The sequence below is a fragment of the Culicoides brevitarsis genome, chromosome 2 (genome assembly GCF_036172545.1).
Source record: "Culicoides brevitarsis isolate CSIRO-B50_1 chromosome 2, AGI_CSIRO_Cbre_v1, whole genome shotgun sequence".
In the NCBI taxonomy this organism is placed as follows: domain Eukaryota; kingdom Metazoa; phylum Arthropoda; class Insecta; order Diptera; family Ceratopogonidae; genus Culicoides; species Culicoides brevitarsis.
Window position 1 is genome coordinate 41,342,142 of NC_087086.1, and position 23,372 is coordinate 41,365,513.

Genomic DNA, 23,372 nt, shown 5'->3' on the forward strand with positions numbered 1-23,372 from the left:
ATGGTGAGAAAATGAAATGAAATTGAAAGGACAACGACTAAAAATAGCATTCTATTGAGACTCGTTCATTATTTGTGCGAAAAAAAATCATTGTTTCGAAGCAATCAATGGAAACACGGAAAAAAAAGTTAAATAAAGAGAAAGTGTTTTCCGTTAATGACCAAACAATTCTCGCAAAACTCGATGCTATGTGTGATAACAATTAAAAAGGAAGAAATACGTAATATAATGATTGTATGATGATAATTGTTTCCTTTTGCATCGCAGCTGTAATTGCCCATTACTGCGATTCTTTAAGGCCAATTATGCGCCGTCAAAGAAAAATTTTCGCATCGTACACGGTGCACATGAAAAATGCAAAGAAAGAAAAAAAACGTAAAGCACATAAATGATCATTAATGCATGTCGTGCCATGTTTCATATGAGCAACAAAAATGCGAAAGAGGAAACAAAAAAGGATTCCAAATGAATGAAAACGAAACGAGGGAAACTATATAACAGATAAAAACCTTGCAATTTTTTTATAAAATAGCTTTTTCCTTCGAATTTTTCCATTACCCGTATTTATTTTTGTTGTTGTTCTTTTCATTAATTCTTTTGTGTGTGTCGTTGTCTTGTCTTTGTTCGGTGCAGCATTTTTGCATGATGTTCTCTCGCAGTGCACTTTAATTGAACAGACAAGTTTTATTAATTAACTGAACTGACATGATTCTTTGCAGGCATGACGATGGAGGCGACGTGTGATTTGTAAAGGAGACAACTTCAATGGAAGAAAATTGTACCTGACAGTCTTTAAGAAGAATGACGAGCAAAAGAAACGTCTTCTGGGCTTTTAATAAGATTTGGTAAGACATTCATTTATTTCTTAAGAATCATATTTTAATCTTTTTTTTACTTTCAGAAGGTTAGAATTAACTTTCAAACTGAAAAAAACATTTTAATTAATCCAAACCAAGCATAAAAATTGAAATTTCAGCACAATTACATCCGAAAAAACACTTTGAAAATTTTTGAACTGAAAATCTTATCAATATGATATCAAACGAACGATTAGAATCCATTCAGAAACAATATCTGTTTGAGAAACTCTGGCTAAAGTGATTAAGAACTTTCTCTTTGACTATGAACAAAGACTCAAAACTGGTCAAGATTCCCCACACTCGATTAACTTTTCAGCCAACAAACTTTCTTTTCACAAAAAATAATTGACTTTTCCGACAAATATTCAAAGAAAACCTCACAAGATACACAAAAGTCGAAGAAAAGTCCATCAAAGAAGCTCAACTTGAAATATTTAATGTTAATTTTCCTCCTCTCTTTTTTCTTCCCCATACATATATCGTTCGAGTTTGAGCAAGACAAGCCACAAGAAACGAGAAGAGATCTAAAGAAAATTTTCTCGTTTCGAGATTGTTGCTTTGTTGCTTGTTGTTACTGAATAAATAAACCACTCGGCGTCGGTTTATGAAACTTTAAAATATTTAGCCAATATTCAAACGTGTTGTGTAAAGGTAGGATCCGAATAGAGAAACTTTCCGTTATTCACTCTTGAGCTACTTTTCGCATTGTTAAATTTGTTCAAGTATGTTATTAATATATAATCTCGTTTCGTTTATCCTTCAAAACATCTTACTTACGACAACGACGAGTAACGACGCTTCGGGACGCAATTACACAGTAACAAAAGTTGTCGTCGAGTGAAATTTAAATTACAAGTCCCTTAAAATATTTTGAGTAAATATCACTGCTTTTATCCATAAATAAGATTCGCTCCAGTTTTACGAGTCTCCGCACTTTACACGAAAGGCAAATACGTAAAATATGAAATAATAATCATCATAATAAAGTTAAAAACATGTAGGCATTTATTACTCTTTTTCTCGGCAAAACGCAAATGGATTTTCGTAATACACGACGCAGAGAATAGAAAGTACTCCTCTTTTATTATTTATTTATTTATGTACATTCCATTTTTCGACATTTTAATGTGTTTTCGCAGAGGCATTCAGGGAGACATGACGAGAAAATGTCGTTTTGACGAAAAATGCGAGTAAGTTGATTTTTTTTCAACATTTATTTCTCTATTTTAACCGTTCAAAATTAAAATAAAAAAAAGTCCAAAAATTTTGAAAAAAAAATAAAATTGTTTTTGAAATACTATTTTTCATACAAAATAACAAATTTAAACAATTTTTGATCGTTGATAAATATTTTTTTTATTTTAATTTTTAAAAAGAATTATTTTTTTAAATAAAAAAATTCAAAAATTAAAATTTTTATAGAAATATAATTATCAAAAAATTTTGAAATTTTTTTTTTGAGTAATTTTATGCAAATTTTTAATATAATTTATTTTAATATATTTTTTTATTTTTAATTAAATTTAATAATGATTAGGTATTAATTTAAAAAAAATTTTTTTTGAAAATATTTCCATTAAAAAAAATTTTTAAATAAATAATTTTTTTTTTATTTAGAAGAAAATTAATTTTAAATATGATTCTTAAAACAAAAATAGTAAATATTTAAATTAAAATTTTTTTTTTTTTTTGAAAATTTTTTTAAAAAAATACACAAAAAAATCGTAATTTTTCATAAAATTTTCAACTTTTTTTTTAATTTTTCCCCATTAGATTTTCGACTTTTAAAATGGGGCATCGGACTTTATTTTTGATTTTCATTTGGAGCGGCCTTAATGCATAAAAATGTCATTTCAGGTAAATCTTTAGACTAATTTTCATGCAAAAAATACATAATTAGTGCTCTTGAGGAATTGAGATGATGGAAAAAATCAACATTTGCACGAATTTTAATTTTGCACAAGTACTGTTGCTCATCAAAAGTGAACAATTTGAATGACTTTTCGCACAAGCGACACGAAAAAGGGTACAAAAAAGTAATTGAAATTCATGTTGGTTACACTAACATCCATTTTCTAGCTAGATTTTTTGTGTGTAATCATTTTATCTCCGTTCCCTTGTTTATTTTAATTTATTTTATCCCGAGTTTCATCTTGTGTTTAATTAGTATTGCATATACATTTGCGGAGTTGCTGCTCTTGTAATATTTACAATCTCTCATATTTTATTTTATTTGTTTATTTTTTTCCGTTTTTTTTTGTTTCAGACAGACAGTTTTTAGTTGCGTGCATTTGAACTTTTTATTAAAATTAAATTGAATTAAGTTTCGAGCCCGACGTCTCCATTGCGGGCAATAAATCATGGGCACGCCTTCCTGCGGGAACAAAATCGACGTCAATCAAGGATCGAGACTCCAGACTCGTATTAATTTTTCACTTTGCATGCGAACTGAACGCAACTCCCTGCTTCATTATTTATTTAGCAGTTGGAAAAAAGTGTCAAACTGCGTTGTTGTGTCATGCCATGCCACGCAAACAGTAGTATGTAGTAAATGAATCTGAACTAGCCTTGGTTTACTTTGTGATTGTCATTGTTCAGCAGGACAACAATACACGATGGAGAGTTTGATGTGCGCGACACTCATTTTTAGACCACATACACTCGAGAACGCAACGGGATCTCGTATCAAGCCAAATGAAATGCAAAAAAAAAATGTGAAATAAATGAAAAGGTTTGTCCTTTTTGTGTGGCACAACGCAACGGAGAGTGATGATGACGTGCTTTTTTCATGGATATTTGGGTGTTTTTACGGTAAATGACGTTTCGTGATGGGTCAAGTGTCGCATGATCGGAGAAAAAATTTGGATTCGAGACATTTGGCGTGTCTGTGAAGGTAAAAAAATTATTTTTCAAAATAATTTTCTTCTAAATTAAAATTAAATTTTAAATAAATTTTCTATATTTTAGGTCAGTATGAAGAATTTTTAAATCAGAAAGGATGAAATTCATCAAGTAGAAGTTCAAAAAATTTTTAAAATGTCTTATTTAAGAAAAACGATGACTCTCGATGTGAAAAATTTCGCTTTAGAGAATATTCATTTTTACTCAACAAGGATTTAAGGAAGTATTTAAGCTTTTTTTGTGTCTAAAAGGTATAAAATATATTTTTTGCATATGTTTTTAATTCTTCAAAAATCAATTTTAATTCAATTTTTTGTTATTTTAGATCATTTGAAGAATTTTTGAGCCGATATTGATGATTTTTTCAACAATTGAAGATGAAATTCATTCATTCGAGATCCAAAAATTACAAATTTGATCCTTTTGTAATGTTAATTCACAAAATTTTATATGCCTCTATGGATCAAATGTCTCATAAATGCATGAAAATTGAGAATTTAAGACTAAAAGGTAAAAATTTTGTTCCATGAAAAAAAAATTTTTCTCGTCAAAACTCAATTTTCATACAAATTTTTATAATTTTAGGTCTCAAGAAGAAAATTTTAAGTGACCAAATTCGAAATTCACGAAGAAATGCCTCCGCCTGGTCTTTCACGTGCACCGAAAAAGCAATTTCCCATAACATTTTCTGCGAGGTACGTCTTACAAAACCCAACTTTCTTTGTTCGAGCATTCCATACGCTGCTTGTCTCGTCTCTCCCTACAACACTTCACTTTTCTCTGCCATTCAAACACACACAGAGGCACAAGCACAGGCACCGAACGACAACAAAGAAATTAAATATATTGACAAGTGCTTTTAATATATGGACAAATTGCTTCTTATTCTACCTTTTCTTGTGCCTTGCGTCGCTCGTGTGTGTATGTGTGTATTTTTGATATTATATTAATCAAACGTCTTTCGTAGACATTTCGGAGACGGCTCGGAGAGCAATTCAACACAAAAAAAATCATCGAATTGATGAATAACCTGAATGGCGAATAATGTTGAAAAGGAGTCCTTTTGTGTGTTATTTATGCGCTGCTGCGCCTTGTGTGTGTCTGTGCTGCCTCTACACTCACTTTTATGCATTGTAAGAGTTTAATTTTCCTTGACACTTTTCTTATGCAATTTTCTTGACAAGTCTGACATATAGATGGGTTCTCATTTTGTTGAGGAAAAATAATACATAAATTACCACTCGTAACATTTTTCATTTATTTTTTTAATTTTTTTTCTTTTTTTTTTTGTAGGTAGAGCAAACTCACACACGAGCCATTCATTGAATTTTTTTTTGCAACAAGGGACTTACTTTCGTTCCGCGACGACGACAACGATGACTTGACGTGACGAAAATTTAACTTGTCTGAGGACCACTCACGGAATGTATCATAAATGCATTTTCCTTTATTTTTTAATTTTTTTCACTTTTTTTTTCTTACTTTATTTTTTGTGTTTGTTAGTTGATGTAACACAGAATTTTTGCCTTTTTTGCTTTTTTTTTCAGTACGAGAGTGATTTTTATTGAATTTTGCACATTTTTCGTGTCACTGAGCTGCTTTTTTCTCCGTTCACTCCCTTTTTTAGGCTTTTTCGCGAAATTTTTGGCGTTTACTTCGACAAGAGCCTTCGATATTCCACGCAGAGAAAAAGAAAGAAAAAAGTTTCCTTTTACAACACAATTTTTGACCCAATTTGGATTTTTCTCTTTTTTCGTCGATTTGTGCGTTTTTCAGCAAATTACACAATTTTCGGGGTATTCCTGATATTTTCTCCGTCGTTATTTTGCGGAATAAATTAATTTTTCCTCTTTTTTCTGCTTCTTCTTCTCCTATTTCTTTTTTTTTTGCAGCCACTAACTATTTAGGTGCACCTAAAAACACTCACGTCTCTTCACTATGCGAGTCTCTTGTCTGCGGAACCGCCCTTAACAGAAAAGTACAGAAACGGGCTCTTTACAAAAAGTTTTGCTGCTGCTGCTTTGAAAACTTTCGCTCCTTGCTCGTCGTCGTCGTCGTTGTTGGTGTATGCGAATTTGTGTGGAAGGGAGATTTTCCCATGCGTGTGTCGTACGTGTCGTAATTTTTCGCGAATCAATATGAATGCCTTGTTTTTAATATGATTTACACGTAGAACGAACTTTGCGAGCTGTTTGTGGATCCTTTTTGTTCGAACGTGTGTACGGGAGTGCGAGAGAAAATTGAGTAAATTTTGTGTACGGAGGAAATTTTTGGCAGCTGTTCGGTAACAATCGGAAAAGCATGCGCAATTGCTTGACAAATGTCAAATACGAGCTTTTCATGGTACGTGATGAGTAAAAAGCAATGCGTTTCCATCTGTTTGAGATGGGGGAGAATTCTGGTTATATTTTGAATTTTTCGTTAAATTTTGATTTTCGTTAAGTTCAAATTTCACTTCAAAATTTGATCAATTTTTTCATTTTAAGACAAAAGCTTGTCCTTAAAGTTCACTTTCAGTTAAAAAAATTGTTCGTTAAGTTTATTAATTTTAATTCGAAATTTGTTCGTTAAGTTGAATTTTCACTTTAAACTTTTTCGTTAAGTTAATTTTTATTTTTTTTAATTTTGATTTTTATTAAAAATTAACAAAAATATTGCAAAAATATTGAATTCAAAATACTTTCGTTAAAATAAATTTTTACATTATTTTTTTTTCTTTTTCGTTAAGTGCACTTTTAAACAAAAAATTATCAAATTTATAAACATTTCAAAATTTTTTCGTTAAGTTAGTTTTTTTTTAACAAAAATGTCTTCGTTAAGTTCACTCAAATATATTTTTCTTTTTTTAAAATTATTTTTTTTTCGTTAAGTTATGTTTTATAAAAATTTTAGATCAAAATGTTTCGTTAAGTTGAAATTTGTCTCAATTCTTTGAAGTTTAATTTATTTTCAGTTTAAATTTTGTTTTTCAGTTTATGTTTAATCCAAAAAAAAAAAATAGAGAAGTAGTCGTCTAAAGAACGACATACTATACCGCATTTCGATGTTACATTTTAACAATTTTGTACTCCTCACTTCACATTTTCGTACTCCTCATGACTCTTTCACATTTCCATACACCTCTCAACCCAAGGGACTGCCCACAGACCTTCAGGGTCCTCAAATAACTAAGAATTACAAAAAAAAATTTTGGGGCACACCGGAACACACACACACACTGACACACACACACACTGACACACACACACACACACACACACACACACACACACGACAAGTCGAGTTTAATACCGCATTTTTTCTTCGAAATGCGGTAAAAATCGTTAAATTGATTTTAAGATCAAAACTCTTTCGTTAAGTTAGTTTTTTATCAAAAAAAATCTTTCGTTAAGTAAATTTTTAGACAAAAAGTCTTCGTTAAGTTTTTTTTTATATCAAAATTTGTTCGATAAGTTCATTTTTTTCGAAAAATGTTTCGGTAAGTTAATTTTTATACGAAAATTCTTTCGTTAAGTTGATTTTTCTAATATATTTTTTTCGTTAAGTTAATTTTCACAATAAAAAATCTTCGTTAAGTTTTCTATTAGACCCAAAATAGTTCGTTAAAGCCAAAAAATCAACTGTAACATCAAAATCTTGTACATCTGACTTGAACATTAAAATTTTCTCTCGCCAAAGAGAGCTTCAAGCATCAAAAACGGAGGTTTCACTGTAAAAAAGTAAGTAGTTTGAGCAAAAAATCGCCTTATCAACAGTTTCGCTTTGAGTTCTCTTACCTTTTATTCCCGCACACTCTACGTCTCTCTGTAAACACAAAATATAAATAAAATTAAATAACTTGTCGGCGGCATAGTGAACCAGTTTCTACAATCGTATATAGGTACATTACTTAATTATTTTATTAATATATAGAATTCGTCGCTCCTCATACATTGTTTAGTATTTTGGTGTCTTTCGTGTCAAACGTACGTGAAAAAAACTTTGATTCTTGAATAAATTTCATAATTTTAGTTTCTTTTCAGCAGCGTACAGAAAACTATCTCAGTAAACATGGCAATGCGTGTGTTGATCCAAAGTCAGGGCGTGAAGCAATTCGCAAAATGCGGCGAAATGTTGGTCATGACGCGCTCCATGAGCACCCAAAAGGGCAAAAACATCGGTTTCATCGGCTTGGGACAAATGGGAGCTCCGATGGCAAGCAATTTAATGAAAAAGGTAAAGACAAAATTGCGTCACGTCAGCAACTTTTGATGAATGAAATCGAAATTTCAAGGACAGTTGAGTGTGTGCGTGTATCTTATCAGCTTATGGGATGATTTTGAGCGTGGCCTTCTAGATAAACGGAACTTTTGCGCGATTACGTAACAAATTTCTGTTTGTTTGTGTTAGAAATGCGTAGAAAAGCAACAAGTAACCGGCATTTTTTTTTATTTTTTGACGATTTTCAGGGTCATCAATTACACGTGTACGATGTCTCGCCGAAAGCTGCTGACGGTTTGAAAGCTGGCGGCGCAAAAGTTTACACAGATACAAAGGATTTGGCAAAGAACAGCGATTTCGTGTTCACAATGTTGCCAAATGGAAACATCGTGAAGGATTGCTACAAAGAAATGGTCGATGGAAGTGCCCCAAAACACACAATGTTCGTTGATTCGTCGACGATTGGTAAGAAATTTGACGATTTTTCATCAAAATTTGTTAAAAAAAATTTTTTTTCACAGGACCTGAAGCAGCTCAAGACGTACAAAAGCTCATCAACGAACGCGGATACAAATTTGTCGATGCCCCTGTCAGCGGAGGAGTACCCGGAGCTATTAACGGCACCTTAACCTTCATGGTTGGCGGCAAAGTCGAAGAATTCAATCAAGTTAAAGACGTTTTGCAAGATATGGGAGGCAAAATTACGCATTGCGGCGACTACGGAATGGGTCAAGCTGCTAAACTCGCAAATAACATGATGTTGGCTATCTCCATGGTAGGTCTTGCTGAAACAATGAACTTGGCAATTCGTTTGGGATTGGATCCGAAGACCTTTGCTGATATCGTTAACTCGAGTACAGGACGTTCATGGGCTTCTGAAGTGTATTCGCCCGTGCCAAATTTGTGTCCCAACTCTCCCGCGAACAATAATTACGCTGGCGGCTTTTCTACAGGACTCATCACGAAAGATCTTGGCTTGGCAAGCAACTGCGCTGTCAGCTCAAATACTCCAATTGCCCTTGGATCGCTCGCACATCAAGTTTATCGTACGTTGTGCGCAAAGGGATTAGCTGATAAGGATTTCGGCGTCATTTATGACTTCATGAAGAACGATAAGAACTAAAAATTCGCCATTTTTTGCACTACAGTGACCTTCAATGCATTTTTTATAAGATTTTTATCCGGAATTTTTTTGAATAAACCCTCGATACGTAATTTTGAAGCATTCAAATTGACCTAAAAAGAAGAAAAAAATTAATTTTTCAACATTTTATTCGTCGATATTTTCCTTTTCGCCTTCGTCATCCTTCACAATGTCTTGTTTATACGCGAATTCCTTCACATAACGTTCCCCAATGTCGCAATCCTTCGAACAAGTAAAAACAGCAATGACTCCCCAATCGAGCTCCTCTCTTTTGAGATTGTTCAAAAGTTGGGGCATGATTTGAAACTCAAAATCCCTCGTTTCGTTGCAATTTTCGCATTTTGGGACATCCTCAGGAGCTAATTGCAAGTCGCCCGTTATCCATAAAGGTTTTCCTCCTCGATCGTATCGCACTACTTGTTCCTTATTTTGTGATATTCGTTCCCGAAATGCTGCAAAAACTTTATCTTCTTCCGTTTCGCCGACATATTTTTCCATTTCTGCTGCAGGAACATCGCCCATTGTCTGAACTTGCCCGTTTTTCACTAAATTTTCGTATTCTGCAAGTCTTCGTGCCTCCGCTTCTTCGGGAGTTTCCTTCTTTTTCTCCTCTAAAATCTCCGATTCGATAACCAGCTCGAATTCGGGGAACAAAATCTCGTTTTGGAAATTTTCAACTTTTTTTCCTTCCATGCATTCTTGTCGGTGTCGTGCTTTCCAATCGGCTTTTTGATGCGAAACGTTGCAATAAAATTCTTTTTTGCACTTTGAGCAACACGCAAATGCTGAACATCCACAAATGCGACAAAGTTTGACCGGAGATTCAACAGCTTCTGATTCTTCGTTCTCATCGGGAGGCGTTTCCGAGTAAAAATCGTTCTTTAGAGGAAGTTGATTGCGGAAGACACGAACAGTTGAAGCATCATTCGGTTGGTAACAAGCTCCGTTGCGGCAAATGAAGACATAAACTGTGCGATGGAAGCAGTGTTCTTTGTCGCTTGAGGCGTAAAGTTGACACAAAAATACCATTGGTTCTTTGCAACGAGGGCATTCGAGGTCTTTGGGCTTTGGAATACTAAAAAAAATAGAATTTCGTGAGTAAAAGAAGTTGAAAAGACGTAATTTTCTTACTTTTTCAAGTCAAGCCATGCAGGTTTTCCTCCAACTTTGCTTGGGAAGAATTTATTTGTGAGTAACCAAGGCTCACAATCCTCCACGAAGCCCAAATCAATTGCTGTCTCGACCATTTTCTTTGATTAAATGCGAATGAAAATGCGACTGTTTTATTTTTGTCGATTCATTCATACGACCCACGTTTTAAAAGTCGATCTCGAAAACATTGTCAACAATAGGCCTTTGCAATTTTTGAAATTATTTTTTGCACCCTAAAAATTTATTATTATTATTTTTTTTATTTCAATAATTTTAAAATTTTTAAAAAAATAAATTTTTCAAAAAAAAAAAAAATAAAATTTTTAAAAAAATTCAGCAAAATACTCAGCAATTTTTGAAATTAAGATAAAAATAACAAAAAATTTAAAAAAAAAGTTTCGAAATCAAATTCAAAAATTCCTAAATTAAAAAAATTTCTAAATTTTGTTAAAATATTTAATAAATTTTTAAAGTTTATTATTTGACAAGTACTCATCTATTAAGTCAAATAAGATGAAAATTTCGAAAAAAAAATACAAAAAAAAATTTTTTAGATTTTCAAAAAAAAAAAATTTAAATTAAAAAGAAAAAAATCCTATTGCGACTTTTTACATTTTAAGAAAAAATTAAAAAAAAATAAAAATTTTACCAAAAAGACAAAATTTTTAACAAACATTGAATCGCCCTAATCGAGTTAACATTTTTTGAAAAATTTCTCGATGTTCGTTCGTTATTTTTTTTTTTTGAATACCTCTAAAAAAATTTTGAGCCTTTAATCGACTTTTTCATTGAAATTTTCGTTTTTTAGCAAGTTATCATTTAATGATTTTATTACGATTACTTTGATTTGAACCAATTTGCCATTGAGTCTTTTTTAGTGCGGAAAACTTTTTAAGGCGTCAAACGTTTTGGATCACGTGGGAACATGGAAGTCTTTCGGATGTTATCTAAGCCAAGATACAACATGACAACACGTTCTAAACCGATTCCGCCGCCTCCATGAGGGGGACATCCTAATCTGAAGGCTTCGATATACGCAGCAATTTTCGATGTATCTAAAAATTAAAAAAAAAAATTTTTTCATGTTTTTTTAGTGAAAACATGTAAAACATACCAACTCCATGATGATTCGCGCGTTCAGTCAAGTAATCAGGATCGTGAATACGTTGAGCTCCCGACAGAATTTCCTCGCCTCGCATGAACATGTCGTACGAATTGGAATATTTCTGTAAGAATTTTTTTTTTAAATAATTTTTTTTTTAATTTAATTTTTTTTAAAGCTTACTGGATTATTTGGATCAGGCATCGTATAAAAAGGACGAACAGCGAGCGGGAATTTATCCAAAATATAAAAGTCAGTATCGTATTTCGCCTTTACCAATCTTCCAAGCAACTTTTCGCTCGGGGTTGATAAATCTTCTTCATCGCCCATTTCGACGCCTGCTTCTCTCAACATCTTCACTGCTTGACGGAATTCCAATTTCAATGGAGGTTCGAGGAATTTAAACGGTTCAACGTTGAATTGTTGTCCCACAGCATTAATTTCCGCCGCGAAATTGTCCCGCAACCCTTTGAACATCTCCGTGAAGGTATCTCCGATGGTATCGAGCACTTCATGATAATGATACTTAAAGGCCATTTCCAAATCGAGACCCACAAATTCGGTTAAATGACGATGCGTGTTCGAATCTTCGGCACGAAAAACCGCTCCAACTGTGAAAACTTTGTCGAAATCGCCCGCGATTGCCATTTGTTTGTACAATTGAGGCGATTGTGCCAAATAAGCAGAGTCCTTGAAGTAACTAACGGTAAAGACATTTGCTCCTCCCTCACTTGCAGCTGAAATAATTTTCGGAGTATGGATCTCAACGAATCCCCGAGCTGTTAGAATGTCACGGAAAAGTTTACACACGCCGGCTTCTAAACGGAAAATCGCTTGATTCGCTGGCGTACGCAAATCCAAGACACGATTATCCAAACGAGTGTCCTGATTCACGCGAATTTGCAAAGCATTCGGGTCATTTGACTTTTCGGGACGTGACGCGTCTTCGATTTGTAACGGCAAACTCGATTTCGCCGTCGAAACAACGAAAATTTCGCTCGGCAAGAGTTCAATTTCCTTTTCTGTGCAAAATTCTACCTTCGTTGGCACACTCACAACTTTCACTTTCAAATCGATGATGCTCTCTTTCGAAACGCTGCCGGCAAATTTGACCATTTGTTTGGAAATTGACTCGTTCACGTTCAAGACACATTGAACTGTGGCACTTTGTTGACGCAAAACCAAGAAACATTGTTTGCCTTTGCATCGTGACGTGTGAATACGACCTCGTACCCAAATGTTGTCCTTATTTAAGTACTTTTGAAGTTCAGTTACTTTCACGAAAACGCGTTCTTTGTGCAAATTGTCGCTCTGAATCATCTTTGCAACGCCATATTTGCCCACAGACACATCCGGAGAGTCATCTTGAGGCTCATTTGCGGCATTAGCTGCTGCTTTAGACTCCTTTTTGGCAGCTTTTTGTGCTTCTTTCGCCTGTTTCTTCGCAGCTTTCTTACTTTGGGTCTCCGTGCCTCCCTCAGCGGGCGCTTTATTTTCATCCGCAACCATGACCTTGTGCTTAGACGACAACAACAACGCGAAACCTGTGTGTAAGTGTTGCAAAAAATACAAAAATTAGATCTAAAAATAACTCTAATACTCTAAAATTGGCAAAAACCCGTGTCCGTGCAATCACTCATTAACAATTAACCTCAACAAGTAGAATTCCAAGACATCGGCGATTGCATCATCAAAACCGGATTATCTTGTAGCGAGTATTTGTTCAGTCAAAACCATAAAAAGTCATCAAATTTCGGTCAACAACGTAACTGATAAGCATTTTATCGCCAAAATTATTCAAAAAACCAAAAAATTCTTGTGAAGAGTGACAGCACGGCAAATTTTTCATCGCATATGGCACGAAATTCCATCGAGTTTTGACAATTTTTCAACTAAAATAAGATTTTAATACACAAAATGTACGAAAATTACCTTAAATTAATTGATAATCCTCGAATTTCCTGTGAAATTTCACTTAAAATCGGGAACTCGCTTTCAATTACGAGTCTTGTACTGTTTTCAAGCGAAAACTTGTCCTATTTTGGAAATTATATTGAACGGAAAACGGTATCAACTGTCAAAGAAGTGTCAAAAACGAAACCGGACAATTTTTCTTTGCACTTTTTTGGATAATATTGTGTTAAAAACCCTTTGAAAGAGCACGGAACAGAATTAAAAGACATTTCAACAACTCATTTAATGACAAGAGGTACGTGAAATCTCGAATTTTATGAAATTTCTTCCGTAATTAGGCAAATTCAAGAATGCACATTACTTCGAGCCTCCATTTTGTTTTTCAATTTTTAATTTTTTTCACAATTTTCTTCATTTTTCATTGATTTTAGATTAATTTTTTGGTTTTTTGGAACAAAAAGGCGAAATGTCATACAGAGGCGGGCGATATAATTCGTCGGGAAATCGACGAGGCAGCTACAACAACAACAATTTTCGTAACAACAACAATTCGCGACGCGATTCAAGCGGATTTCGCAGTAGATCTGACAATAGTTCGCGTTCACGGGACAATAGTTTCGACAGTCGTCGAAGATTGGGCAGCGATGATAGGCGTCGAGGAGGAGATGATTTCAAGCAACAGCGGTATGATAACAATCGACGCGAAAGACGGGATAGTTTTAGCTCGAATAGCAGCGGAAACAGTCGAGGAATGAATCGACGCAAGTTTAATGACAGAGTAAGTTTTGAAAAAACATCGCGGGCGTTTGAAAACTTTCGCTAATTATAATTTTTGATGTTTTTGCTTTAGAATAATGATCAATCGCCAAGACGACGTGACAATTTCAACAAATTTGGGCGCGATAGAAACGATCAAAAGGTAATTTTTGTGCGATTTTGTGTTTTTCAGGCAACTTTTTTTCATGAAATAGGCAAATCTGGGACTTTTGGAAGCATTTTTTAGCACAGTAGTAACATATTATTTTATTTTTCCACATATTTCAACCCAAAATATAACATCCGACATGAAAAATGATCCGCAAAATGATAAAAATTTATGTGATAAAAAGTAGAATGAGATTTATTATTTCGAATTGTGAAGAGAAATGAAAAAATCACCAAATGAGTAGGTGTTTGACTAAAAGTTTGATAATGTGATAAGAATTTGTCGCCAAAAAAAGTCAGTTCTGTATCCGAAATCTGCTGCTTGCAAAAAGTTGTAATTTTATCTAACACCCAAAAATCAAAATAAAACTTGAAAATTGATGATTTTCCCAAAAAAATGCAGGATTTCCGTCGTCGAGGTCTCGATAGACGAAACTTTGGCAACGACAGACGAGGCACGCATCACTCAAGCGATCGAAACAGTTCAAGCAGCGGACAATACCATCGCAATCGATCGTCGTCGTCGGGAAATAGTGATCGCGACAAAATGCCGCCGCCCAAAAACTTCCCGAGACGCGGCGGAATGAGAGATCGCCTTGGTCGACGTACCCTTTTGGGGCGCAACAACAGTAGCGACAACATGCGACGCGATTCAAAAGTGTCTCTCGTTCACAAACGTCTCGCGGAGAAGCATTCAAGACCCGATCGGGCACGCGAAGTTATCAATAAGCGCATTAAGATGGCAAAGTTACGGAGGTAAACTTGTTTTTTAGAAAAAAAATATTAAAAAAAAAATCAAAGAGAGAAACAAAAAATAAAACTTTTTGCAAACAGCGCCGCATTGAACAGGCAACGTGTCACGAAACTCGCCAAATTGCGAGCGATCAAGAGAGCCAAGTTGACATCGTCGTCGACATCGGGAGGGAATAAGAGCTCGAGTGTCGATTCTCGTAGCAAGAAGCAATCGGAGTCGAAGGATAAGGATACAGCTGACGAAATGTGGGACGACGACGAGAAACAGATTCATGAGGAAGAAATGGCAGCGAAAAAGGCAGAAGAAGCGTTACATGGTTCGGGCGATGACGCAACGAAGAAGAAAACTTCAACTGCGGTAACTGTGAAGAAGGAACGAAAAGAGAGCGAAAAATCAGAGCTCGATACATCCACAAAATCATCAGAGTCGAAACGCGTCGCTCTCAATTTGACTTGTGTGCATTGCAAATCCAAATGCCAAACGCCGATGGTAAGTTTTTTAATTTTTTTTTATTTTGCATCAAAAAAAAATAATTCATAATATTAAATTTTCATCAAACCAAAAAAAATATTTTTATTTATTTTTCTCAAAATTAAAATTTTAAATTTCGAAAGCCAAAAAATTCGTAAAAATTGATTTCAATTTTTTTTTATTTTTTTAAGTTTTTTTTACATGACAAAATTAATATTTTTAATTAAATTTATTTTTTTTTAATTTTGAATTATTTTTTTTATTTTCTAAATTTTTAATTAAATTTTTTTAATTAATTTTTTTAAATTTAATTTTGAGAAAATTAAATTTTTAAATATTTTTGGTTCGAAAAAAAAAATATTTTTTAATATACAAAAATATAAAATTACATTTTCATCAAACCAATAAAATAAAAAAATACAATTTGTAAAGTTTTTGAAGAAATTTAGATAATTTTTAATTTTTTTTTTTTACAAAAATTAATATTTTAAAATTCAAAAGTCATAACGAAATTCTTAAAAATTGATTTCAGATAAAAATCATTAAATTTTTGTTTTTTTTTTTTATTTTGTAAATTTTTTTATAGTTTCAAATGATTAGTTACAAAAATAATGTTTTTAAAATTTACTTTTGAAAATCAATTTTTTAATTTTTTTTTTATTTTTTTTTTTTTGTTTGTAAAAATTGATTTGTGAAAAAAAATATTTTTGATATGCAAAAAATTTTCCAAAATTTAAAAAAAATTATTTTTATCAAAAAATTTTCATATTTCAGGAATACAAAGTACATTTGGATGGCATCTTACATCAACAAGCCATGCGTAAAATCTCGATTAAACAACAAGCAATTCTCAATCGCATGCGAATGGAACAACGAAATGCCCAAAAGGAAGCTGACGAATCTGTCGACAAAGATGCCCGTTCAAAGCACTGTCAACTTTGTCGCTTGTTCTACAAACAGACGAAGGAAGAGCATCAACAATCGGAAGACCATCAAAGCATCCGAAAATTTTTGCTGCCCTATTGCGCTGTTTGTAAAATAAGCTACAAAGGCTTCATGGCATACGAGATTCACCGTTCGTCGATGTTACATTTACGCAACAAAGCAAATTTAGACAAGAGCGGAAAGATGCCTGAAGACGAGGAAACCGAATTGGATCTCGATAACTTCACGACAGTGGATGAGGTTGGAGAAATCGATGGCGATGGTAAAAATTTTATGAAAATTTTCAAAACTTTTATTAAAAAAAATTTTTTTTTAGATGAAAATGGAATGTTGGAATCCCAAACGACAGAAAATGATCATGAAAGCGGCGATGAAGAGCCTTCTGACGTGAATGTCGGCGCTGAACACATTAAACAAGTGCAAGTAAGTTGGTGCGAATTGTGTCATCAGTACCTCAGTCATCAAACGAAGGATCAGGAACGAACTTTGAGTCGTCATTGCGCGATGAGATCTCATTTGCGCAACTACATTCGATACAAGGATCATTTAGTATTGAGTGCGCAACAGAGAGAACGAACTGAAAAACGTAAAGCGAAGCGAGAAGCTGAAGAAGCCGCTAAAAAAGCAAAAGAAAATGGAACTCATGAGGAAAAAGAAGAAGATGTAGAAATGAAAACAGATGAAGGTACTCAAAAAGACAGTTCTGAGACAGGAAATGACGAAAATTTGAATGAAAGGTAACTTTTCAAAGTCATTTTTGATAATTTTTAACTTTTAAAAATTTTTTAGCTCGACTACTGACAACGGGGATACTCTCGATATCTCAATAAAGAAGGAAAAAGACGATTCCTTTGCAGCTGCGGAGGAAGATGAAGCCGTAACAGCTTAAATTTCTCTACAAAATCGATCAAATGTCACAAAATTTCGATTTTTTCTCTCAGGATTTGTCTCATAAAATAACACTTTCACGACATTTGATCGATTTTTCGTCCAAAATTTGCCAGGCGATCCTTATACTAAACGTATATTACAAAAAAAACCTTTATTATGTATTAAGTAATCCTAATAATAAAAGAAATAACACTAAAAACTCTACATTTCAAAGTCATCTCGCATGTCATTGTACTCCAAGACGTGTTTCCGAATTTTCGAGCTATCAACCCACGTTACGAAATCCTCAAGTGTTCGCGAAATCAAAAAAGCTGGATCTTTGACGACATCAGCTCCAACTCTCACATGTCCTTGTTCAACTAATTTTGTGGCATCCGTCAAATTTTGAGCCATTTTGTTACGAACCATTACAACAGGCAAGCGTCTGCGACAAAAAGCACTCGCCGAAATCTTTGAAGCATTTTCGAGATCCCATTTTGTAGGTATCAAGCCTAACACGTAAAGTTTTTCCAAAAGTTCGGCACTAACTTCCGTGCGAAAAGAATCTTTGGCATCGACTTGGCTGATTTTTGTTGCTATATCACGGATTTCACGGGAGATTTTGTTGTAACTGCAATAAAAAATTTTATTTTCAGACAAAGTTTGGATGAAAAAAGAACAAAAACTCACGTTGTATAGTCATCACGTTTCTAATTTTTTTTTTAGTTTTTTTTTTAAATAAATTGAAAAATAAATTGATAAATTGATAAAATAACTGAATATTGAACTTTTTAAGCACTTTTACTTCGTGTAAGTTGTTATCGCATTTCCAATTGATGAAATCGACCTTTTTGAGCAACTTTTGCTCATGAAATTTTAGTTTTCGAACCATTTTATGAGAGAAAATCCAAGAACAGCGTGTTTTTGTTTACGATTAATGAAATTTGTGAGTCGTATGAAAATGATAAAACGCCATTGGAAGAGCAAATGTGTTAAATCGCATATATGCAATTTTTAAAAATCAGAAATTTTAATTTTTTTTAGTTTTTTTTTTTTAAATAAATTGATAAATAAATTGATAAAATGATAAAATTAATATCATAAAAATAACTGTCAATTTTTTTTTGAAAATGATTTTATTTTTTAATTTCTTGAAAAATTATGAATATCTTTTGCTTAACTCTGACATCCAGAACGAAAGTTACAAAATTTCCAAAAACATGGAAAATATGAATGGAAATCATCTTCAGAATGACTTTTTATTCAGTTTCAAGCTTAAAATTGCTAAAAAATTGACTTGCAAAATTTATCACGATTAAATTCAGCATGAGGAAGAATCGTGAAAAATTTGATTTGTTCGAAAATTGAGAAAATAAGATAAGCAAAACTATATCAAAAACTGTGTCAAAGCAATTTTTGTCAAATCTTGCTCCGAATGGATAAAAATTTATCAGAGGGCTCTAATTTATCATTTTTAATCATTTTATAACTCAAAACTGCCAAAAAATTGAAACTGAAAAAAAAATTTTCTTTGACATAGTTTTGTTTTAAAAACTAAATCAAGAGCAAAAAAACTGTGTCAAAAACTGTGTCAAAGCTATTTTTGTCAAATCTTGCTCCAAATGGATAAAAATTTATCAGAGAGCTCTAGTTTATCATTTTTAATCATTTTATAACTCAAAACTGCCAAAAAATTGAAACTGAAAAAAAAATTTTTCTTTGACATAGTTTTGTTTTAAAAACTAAATCAAGAGCAAAAAAACTGTGTCAAAAACTGTGTCAAAGCTATTTTTGTCAAATCTTGCTCCAAATGAATAGAAATTTGTCAGAGGGCTCTAATTTATCATTTTTAATCATTTTATAACTCAAAACTGCCAAAAAATTGAAACTGAAAAAAAAATTTTTCTTTGACATAGTTTTGTTTTAAAAACTAAATCAAGAGCAAAAAAACTGTGTCAAAAACTGTGTCAAAGCTATTTTTGTCAAATCTTGCTCCAAATGAATAGAAATTTGTCAGAGGGCTCTAATTTATCATTTTTAATCATTTTACAACTCAAAACTGCAAAAAAATTGAAATTGAAAAAAAAATTTTCTTTGACATAGTTTTGTTTTAAAAACTAAATCAAGAGCAAAAAAACTGTGTCAAAGCTATTTTTTGTCAAATCTTGCTCCAAATGAATAGAAATTTGTCAGAGGGCTCTAATTTATCATTTTATAACTCAAACCTGCCAAAAAATTGAAACTGAAAAAAAAATTTTTCTTTGACATAGTTTTGTTTTGAAAACTAAATCAAGAGCAAAACTGTGTCAAAAACTGTGTCAAAGCCATTTTTGTCAAATCTTGCTCTAAATAGATATCCAAAATCGATAAAAATTTAACAGAAAGGTTCATTTTATCATTTTGAATCAATTTATTTCTTGAAATCGATCAAAAAATTAAACTGAACAAAATACGTAAAAATATTTTGAATGATATTTGTATAGAACATGTTCAAATTTTTCAAGTTTGAAAAAAAAAATTCAAAATTTTTTTAAGGTTCATATATGAAAAAAATTGAATGTCAAGATTTTTCGTAAATTTACTTTTTTTTTGAGTTTCTTATTTTGTATTTTTATTTTCTAAAATTTTTAATTTTTTTAATACAAAAAGTGCATATGTGCGACTTTTCACATGAACTCTTGAAATTTGCCCAACGAACACGTGTCTCTGTCAAAAAGCGATGCAAGTGTGCGTCGCATTGGGCTAACTCACACACACATAGCACTACTGCTACGGCTGATATACGCGTTTGTTATTTGGTGCGTATATTTTTGTAAAATTTTCACATTAAATCTCTTCAAAAACGGGCGAAAATTACGCGAAAATACGACGGAAGCACAGCGGCATCGAATTTAACAACTTTTTCGAGACAGCGCGTGAAATCACACGCGAAATCTGGCTCGGAAAAATTTGTCAATATCGGCCATTGATTGCATACGTCGAAAATCTGCGCTGTGATTGGTCGACGCCTCAGATAATAAATAATTTTCCGAAAGTTTTTTTAATGAAAATTTCATCTTTTTTCTCGTTGCAGCTTGTGTAACTCTTCTATTTACCATAATAATAACATATTAATTAATAATAATAATATAAAACAAAATTGTGCCACACATTTAAGACAACAAAACACACACATACACAACAAAAAAAAAGTTACAAAAAAGGAGGATTTTTATCATTTTTTTCATTTTCAAAAAAGTCACATTTGGAAACGAAGGAGCTTCATCGCTTCCCCCCATTTTTCGCCCGTACACACAAGGAAATCATCAAAGAAGCAACACAACAAGCAAAAACGAGCATCCGAGGAGGCGCGAGATCTCTCCGCGGAACGACGACTCGACGAGTCGCAATTTTTTTTTCACAAAGAGAGCAAACCACGGAACAACAATCAAACAACACACGGGAACAAAAAGACAAAAACAGAAAATTAATTCGACAAAGAACGACGAAGAAGTTGGCAACAACAACAAACAACCACCAAAAGTATAGTTTTTCAGTTTTTCATCATCATCATCCTATAATTTTTCTTTCATCATACAAAATGTGAGTATATAGCCAATGAATGCAACGACGACGCGACAATATGTGTACCTCTATCTAACTCGAAAATTAAATGTGATGCAATAGTAGTAGACGTGTAGTGTGAGAGACGCGAGTTCTATAGCACACATCGATCGCGTATCGTTGTTGTTATTTATTTTTAGTGTCGTATGGAGGAAAATTTCATACATGAGATATGCGGAAAATGTCTGTCTGTCGAAAAATTTCCTGAAGCTTTTGAAAAATATCAATTTTCTTATCAAAATTTTAAATTTTTTGATAAAAATTTATATTTTTGATTAGAATTTTAACAAAAAATTGAAAATTCAAGATAAATTTTATCTTAAGTGAACAGTTTTTGGATAAAATATGAAAAAATTTAAGTGCTTTAAAATCATAAGTGACAAAAAAAATTTTTAAATTAAAATTTAAGAGTTTTGGATCAAAATAGTAACATTATAGATTAAAATCTTTAAATTATAGACAAAATTTTAATATTTTATATCTCAAAAGTTAAAAACTCGATAAAAATCTAAAGTTCTGATAAAAATTTTTAATATTTTAAGGAAAAAAATAAAAGTTCAATACAATTTCCTTCTTCGACATTTCCCCCAACGACGACTTTTCACATTTTTCGCATTCACAGACTGTGTCTAAATGTAATTTTCTGTACTACACGCACACAAATTACTGATATGGAAGTGTGAAATACAATATGAACGACAATATTACGAAATTCTATCCTTCTTTGTTGTTTTTTTTTTACTTTGATGGAGACGCCTTGTTAATTATTTTTTTTCTTTTGTAGATTATCATTTATTGGAAAATTCATCTTGATCAACGCAGTTACAGCATTTATACTGATTGAACAAAGAACGTAAACAAAATAAATAATTAACAGAAAAGTAATAAAATTGTGCACCGTAGAAGAAAAGAAAAGATTTAAGAAAAAAAAAACTGAACATCAGCAACCAATATATACTATATATTATATTATTAATACTTTTATTAGAATATTTAATAAGTAAAACAAATGAAACCAAAAGGACTGGAAATTGAGTAATAATAAAATATAAAAAAAAAATTATTAATAAATAAGTAAAATAAATAGCGGTCACCTGCAACAGGGACGACACAACGTTTATTAGTCACAACAAACACACACACACACGCTAAACTTTAAAGTACAAAGAGACAATTAAACAAAAAATATCGGGTACTAAACCTTAAAAAAAAAAAACAAACTTGAACACTAAAAGTGAAATGATGTGAGAATGATGTGAATTAAAATATTTATAAAAATAGAACGAAGTGAAACAAAATAATAATAAATAAATAAACAAAAAAAAACGTGAAACAGAAGGAAAAAAATATTTAAAAAAATCTGTGATATAAAAATGTGTATGTTCATGAATTAAAATATATAATTATTATTCGATATAATAATATACAAGCATACTATTATATAAAAAAAAACTAGAAAAAAGCAAAAAAAGTTATTTTATGTTAACATTTATTAATTATTATTATTCTTTATAAAAAAAAAACATTCGCGTAAAAAAAGCTTCAAGTGCATCATCAAAGATATCACAAAAAAAATAATAATAAACATACACAACACATATTCTCCCAAAAGTTCATCGTTCATCAAACAAACAAACAAACAAAAAAAATCATCATCAACTTTAAAAAGACTTTTTAAATGCAAAGTGATAAAAGAAATTATTAGGTGAAACAAAAAAAAATTTATAAAAAATATTTAAATAAATAAAAGTAACAAGTTTAAAACAATTTAAATGAATGAATGAAAAAAACTCGAAAACATTACAAGTTTAGACAAATTATTGAAATTAAAACAAAACTTTATAAATATAATAATAATAATTAGCTTTTTAGTGTCTATCACTTCTACTCGATTTATTTAATTAAAAAAAAAACAAACAAAACTACTTTAGGTAAGAATTTTTATTTTAATTTTTAAATTCTAATTTTATTAAAAAAATTAAATAATTGAATTTAAAAAAATTATTAACTTTATTTTATCTTAAAAAAAATTTTATTATATTTATTTTCTTTTTTATTTTAATAATTTTGATTTATACAAAATTAATTAATATTTAATTAATATAAAAATAATTTTTTCTTAATTTAAAAAAAAATAACTAAAGTAAACTCAAAGATTAAATTAAATTAAATTTTAATTAAATCAAAGTTAACTTTTTAAATTAAAATTAATTAAAAATTAGAAATAATTTAATTAAAATTAAAATCAAATTAAATTAGAATTTTTCAAAAATTAATTTAATTAGTATAAATTTAAATTTATCAAATTAAAAATTATTTTAAAAAATTGTTTCTCATTTCAGATTTTACCACATTTTTTTTACTACTAATCCTATTGAAATTTGGAGAACCTGCTGAATTTTTTGTGATTGAATCACAATTTATTATAAATTTAAACAAAAAATATCTTTACTATATAAAAAATATTAGCAACAAAACCAAAAGAAGAAAATTTTAAGTGATCAAAAAGACAATTTTTTTTAAATGACAAAC

At 31.5% G+C, this 23,372-nt stretch overlaps 6 protein-coding genes and 1 long non-coding RNA gene across 9 annotated transcripts in view; 3 read left to right on the forward strand and 4 right to left on the reverse strand.

Annotated features, from left to right (window-relative positions):
• Positions 1-5,210, reverse strand: part of LOC134832781 (glucose transporter type 1) — a 33,200-nt gene extending 27,990 nt beyond the window's left edge. The window contains exon 1 of the mRNA XM_063846934.1: positions 5,114-5,210. The gene's annotated coding sequence lies outside the window, so the exon portion shown is untranslated. The remainder of the gene's footprint in view (positions 1-5,113) is intronic.
• Positions 5,211-7,610: 2,400 nt separating this feature from the next.
• On the forward strand, positions 7,611-9,177 carry LOC134829394 (probable 3-hydroxyisobutyrate dehydrogenase, mitochondrial). Of its 3 annotated transcripts, none has more exons than XM_063842446.1 (4): positions 7,611-7,726; positions 7,784-7,976; positions 8,210-8,426; positions 8,483-9,177. In XM_063842446.1, the coding sequence occupies exons 2-4, from the start codon at positions 7,812-7,814 to the stop codon at positions 9,082-9,084; spliced, it is 984 nt and encodes a 327-aa protein (XP_063698516.1). In that variant the 5' UTR covers positions 7,611-7,726; positions 7,784-7,811; the 3' UTR covers positions 9,085-9,177. The 3 variants fall into 3 exon arrangements, with proteins under 3 accessions (XP_063698516.1, XP_063698517.1, XP_063698518.1); XM_063842447.1 differs by having other exon boundaries at positions 7,632-7,726; positions 7,787-7,976; XM_063842448.1 differs by lacking the exon at positions 7,611-7,726 and having other exon boundaries at positions 7,773-7,976.
• Positions 9,116-10,426, reverse strand: LOC134829393 (programmed cell death protein 2). Its single transcript, XM_063842445.1, has 2 exons — positions 10,237-10,426; positions 9,116-10,180 (listed from the first exon to the last, which is right to left on the reverse strand). Exons 1-2 carry the CDS (start codon positions 10,350-10,352, stop codon positions 9,232-9,234), a joined length of 1,065 nt encoding a protein of 354 aa, XP_063698515.1. The 5' UTR covers positions 10,353-10,426; the 3' UTR covers positions 9,116-9,231.
• A 627-nt stretch (positions 10,427-11,053) lies between these two features.
• Positions 11,054-13,395, reverse strand: LOC134830083 (aspartate--tRNA ligase, cytoplasmic). The gene is made up of 4 exons (XM_063843448.1): positions 13,292-13,395; positions 11,543-12,903; positions 11,372-11,483; positions 11,054-11,312 (listed from the first exon to the last, which is right to left on the reverse strand). Exons 2-4 carry the CDS (start codon positions 12,866-12,868, stop codon positions 11,149-11,151), a joined length of 1,602 nt encoding a protein of 533 aa, XP_063699518.1. The 5' UTR covers positions 12,869-12,903; positions 13,292-13,395; the 3' UTR covers positions 11,054-11,148.
• Positions 13,396-13,430: 35 nt separating this feature from the next.
• On the forward strand, positions 13,431-17,451 carry LOC134830925 (zinc finger protein on ecdysone puffs-like). Its single transcript, XM_063844542.1, has 8 exons — positions 13,431-13,568; positions 13,705-14,051; positions 14,124-14,192; positions 14,601-14,953; positions 15,032-15,440; positions 16,197-16,629; positions 16,684-17,104; positions 17,157-17,451. The coding sequence occupies exons 2-8, from the start codon at positions 13,740-13,742 to the stop codon at positions 17,254-17,256; spliced, it is 2,097 nt and encodes a 698-aa protein (XP_063700612.1). The 5' UTR covers positions 13,431-13,568; positions 13,705-13,739; the 3' UTR covers positions 17,257-17,451.
• LOC134830926 (U3 small nucleolar ribonucleoprotein protein IMP3) lies at positions 17,391-18,194 on the reverse strand. Its single transcript, XM_063844543.1, has 3 exons — positions 18,013-18,194; positions 17,928-17,947; positions 17,391-17,868 (listed from the first exon to the last, which is right to left on the reverse strand). The coding sequence occupies exons 1-3, from the start codon at positions 18,127-18,129 to the stop codon at positions 17,460-17,462; spliced, it is 546 nt and encodes a 181-aa protein (XP_063700613.1). The 5' UTR covers positions 18,130-18,194; the 3' UTR covers positions 17,391-17,459.
• A 1,806-nt stretch (positions 18,195-20,000) lies between these two features.
• LOC134831840 (uncharacterized) lies at positions 20,001-22,141 on the forward strand. Its single transcript, XR_010162025.1, has 3 exons — positions 20,001-20,035; positions 20,311-20,819; positions 21,625-22,141. It is a non-coding gene; the product is annotated as an uncharacterized LOC134831840 (long non-coding RNA).
• Positions 22,142-23,372: the final 1,231 nt, after the last annotated feature.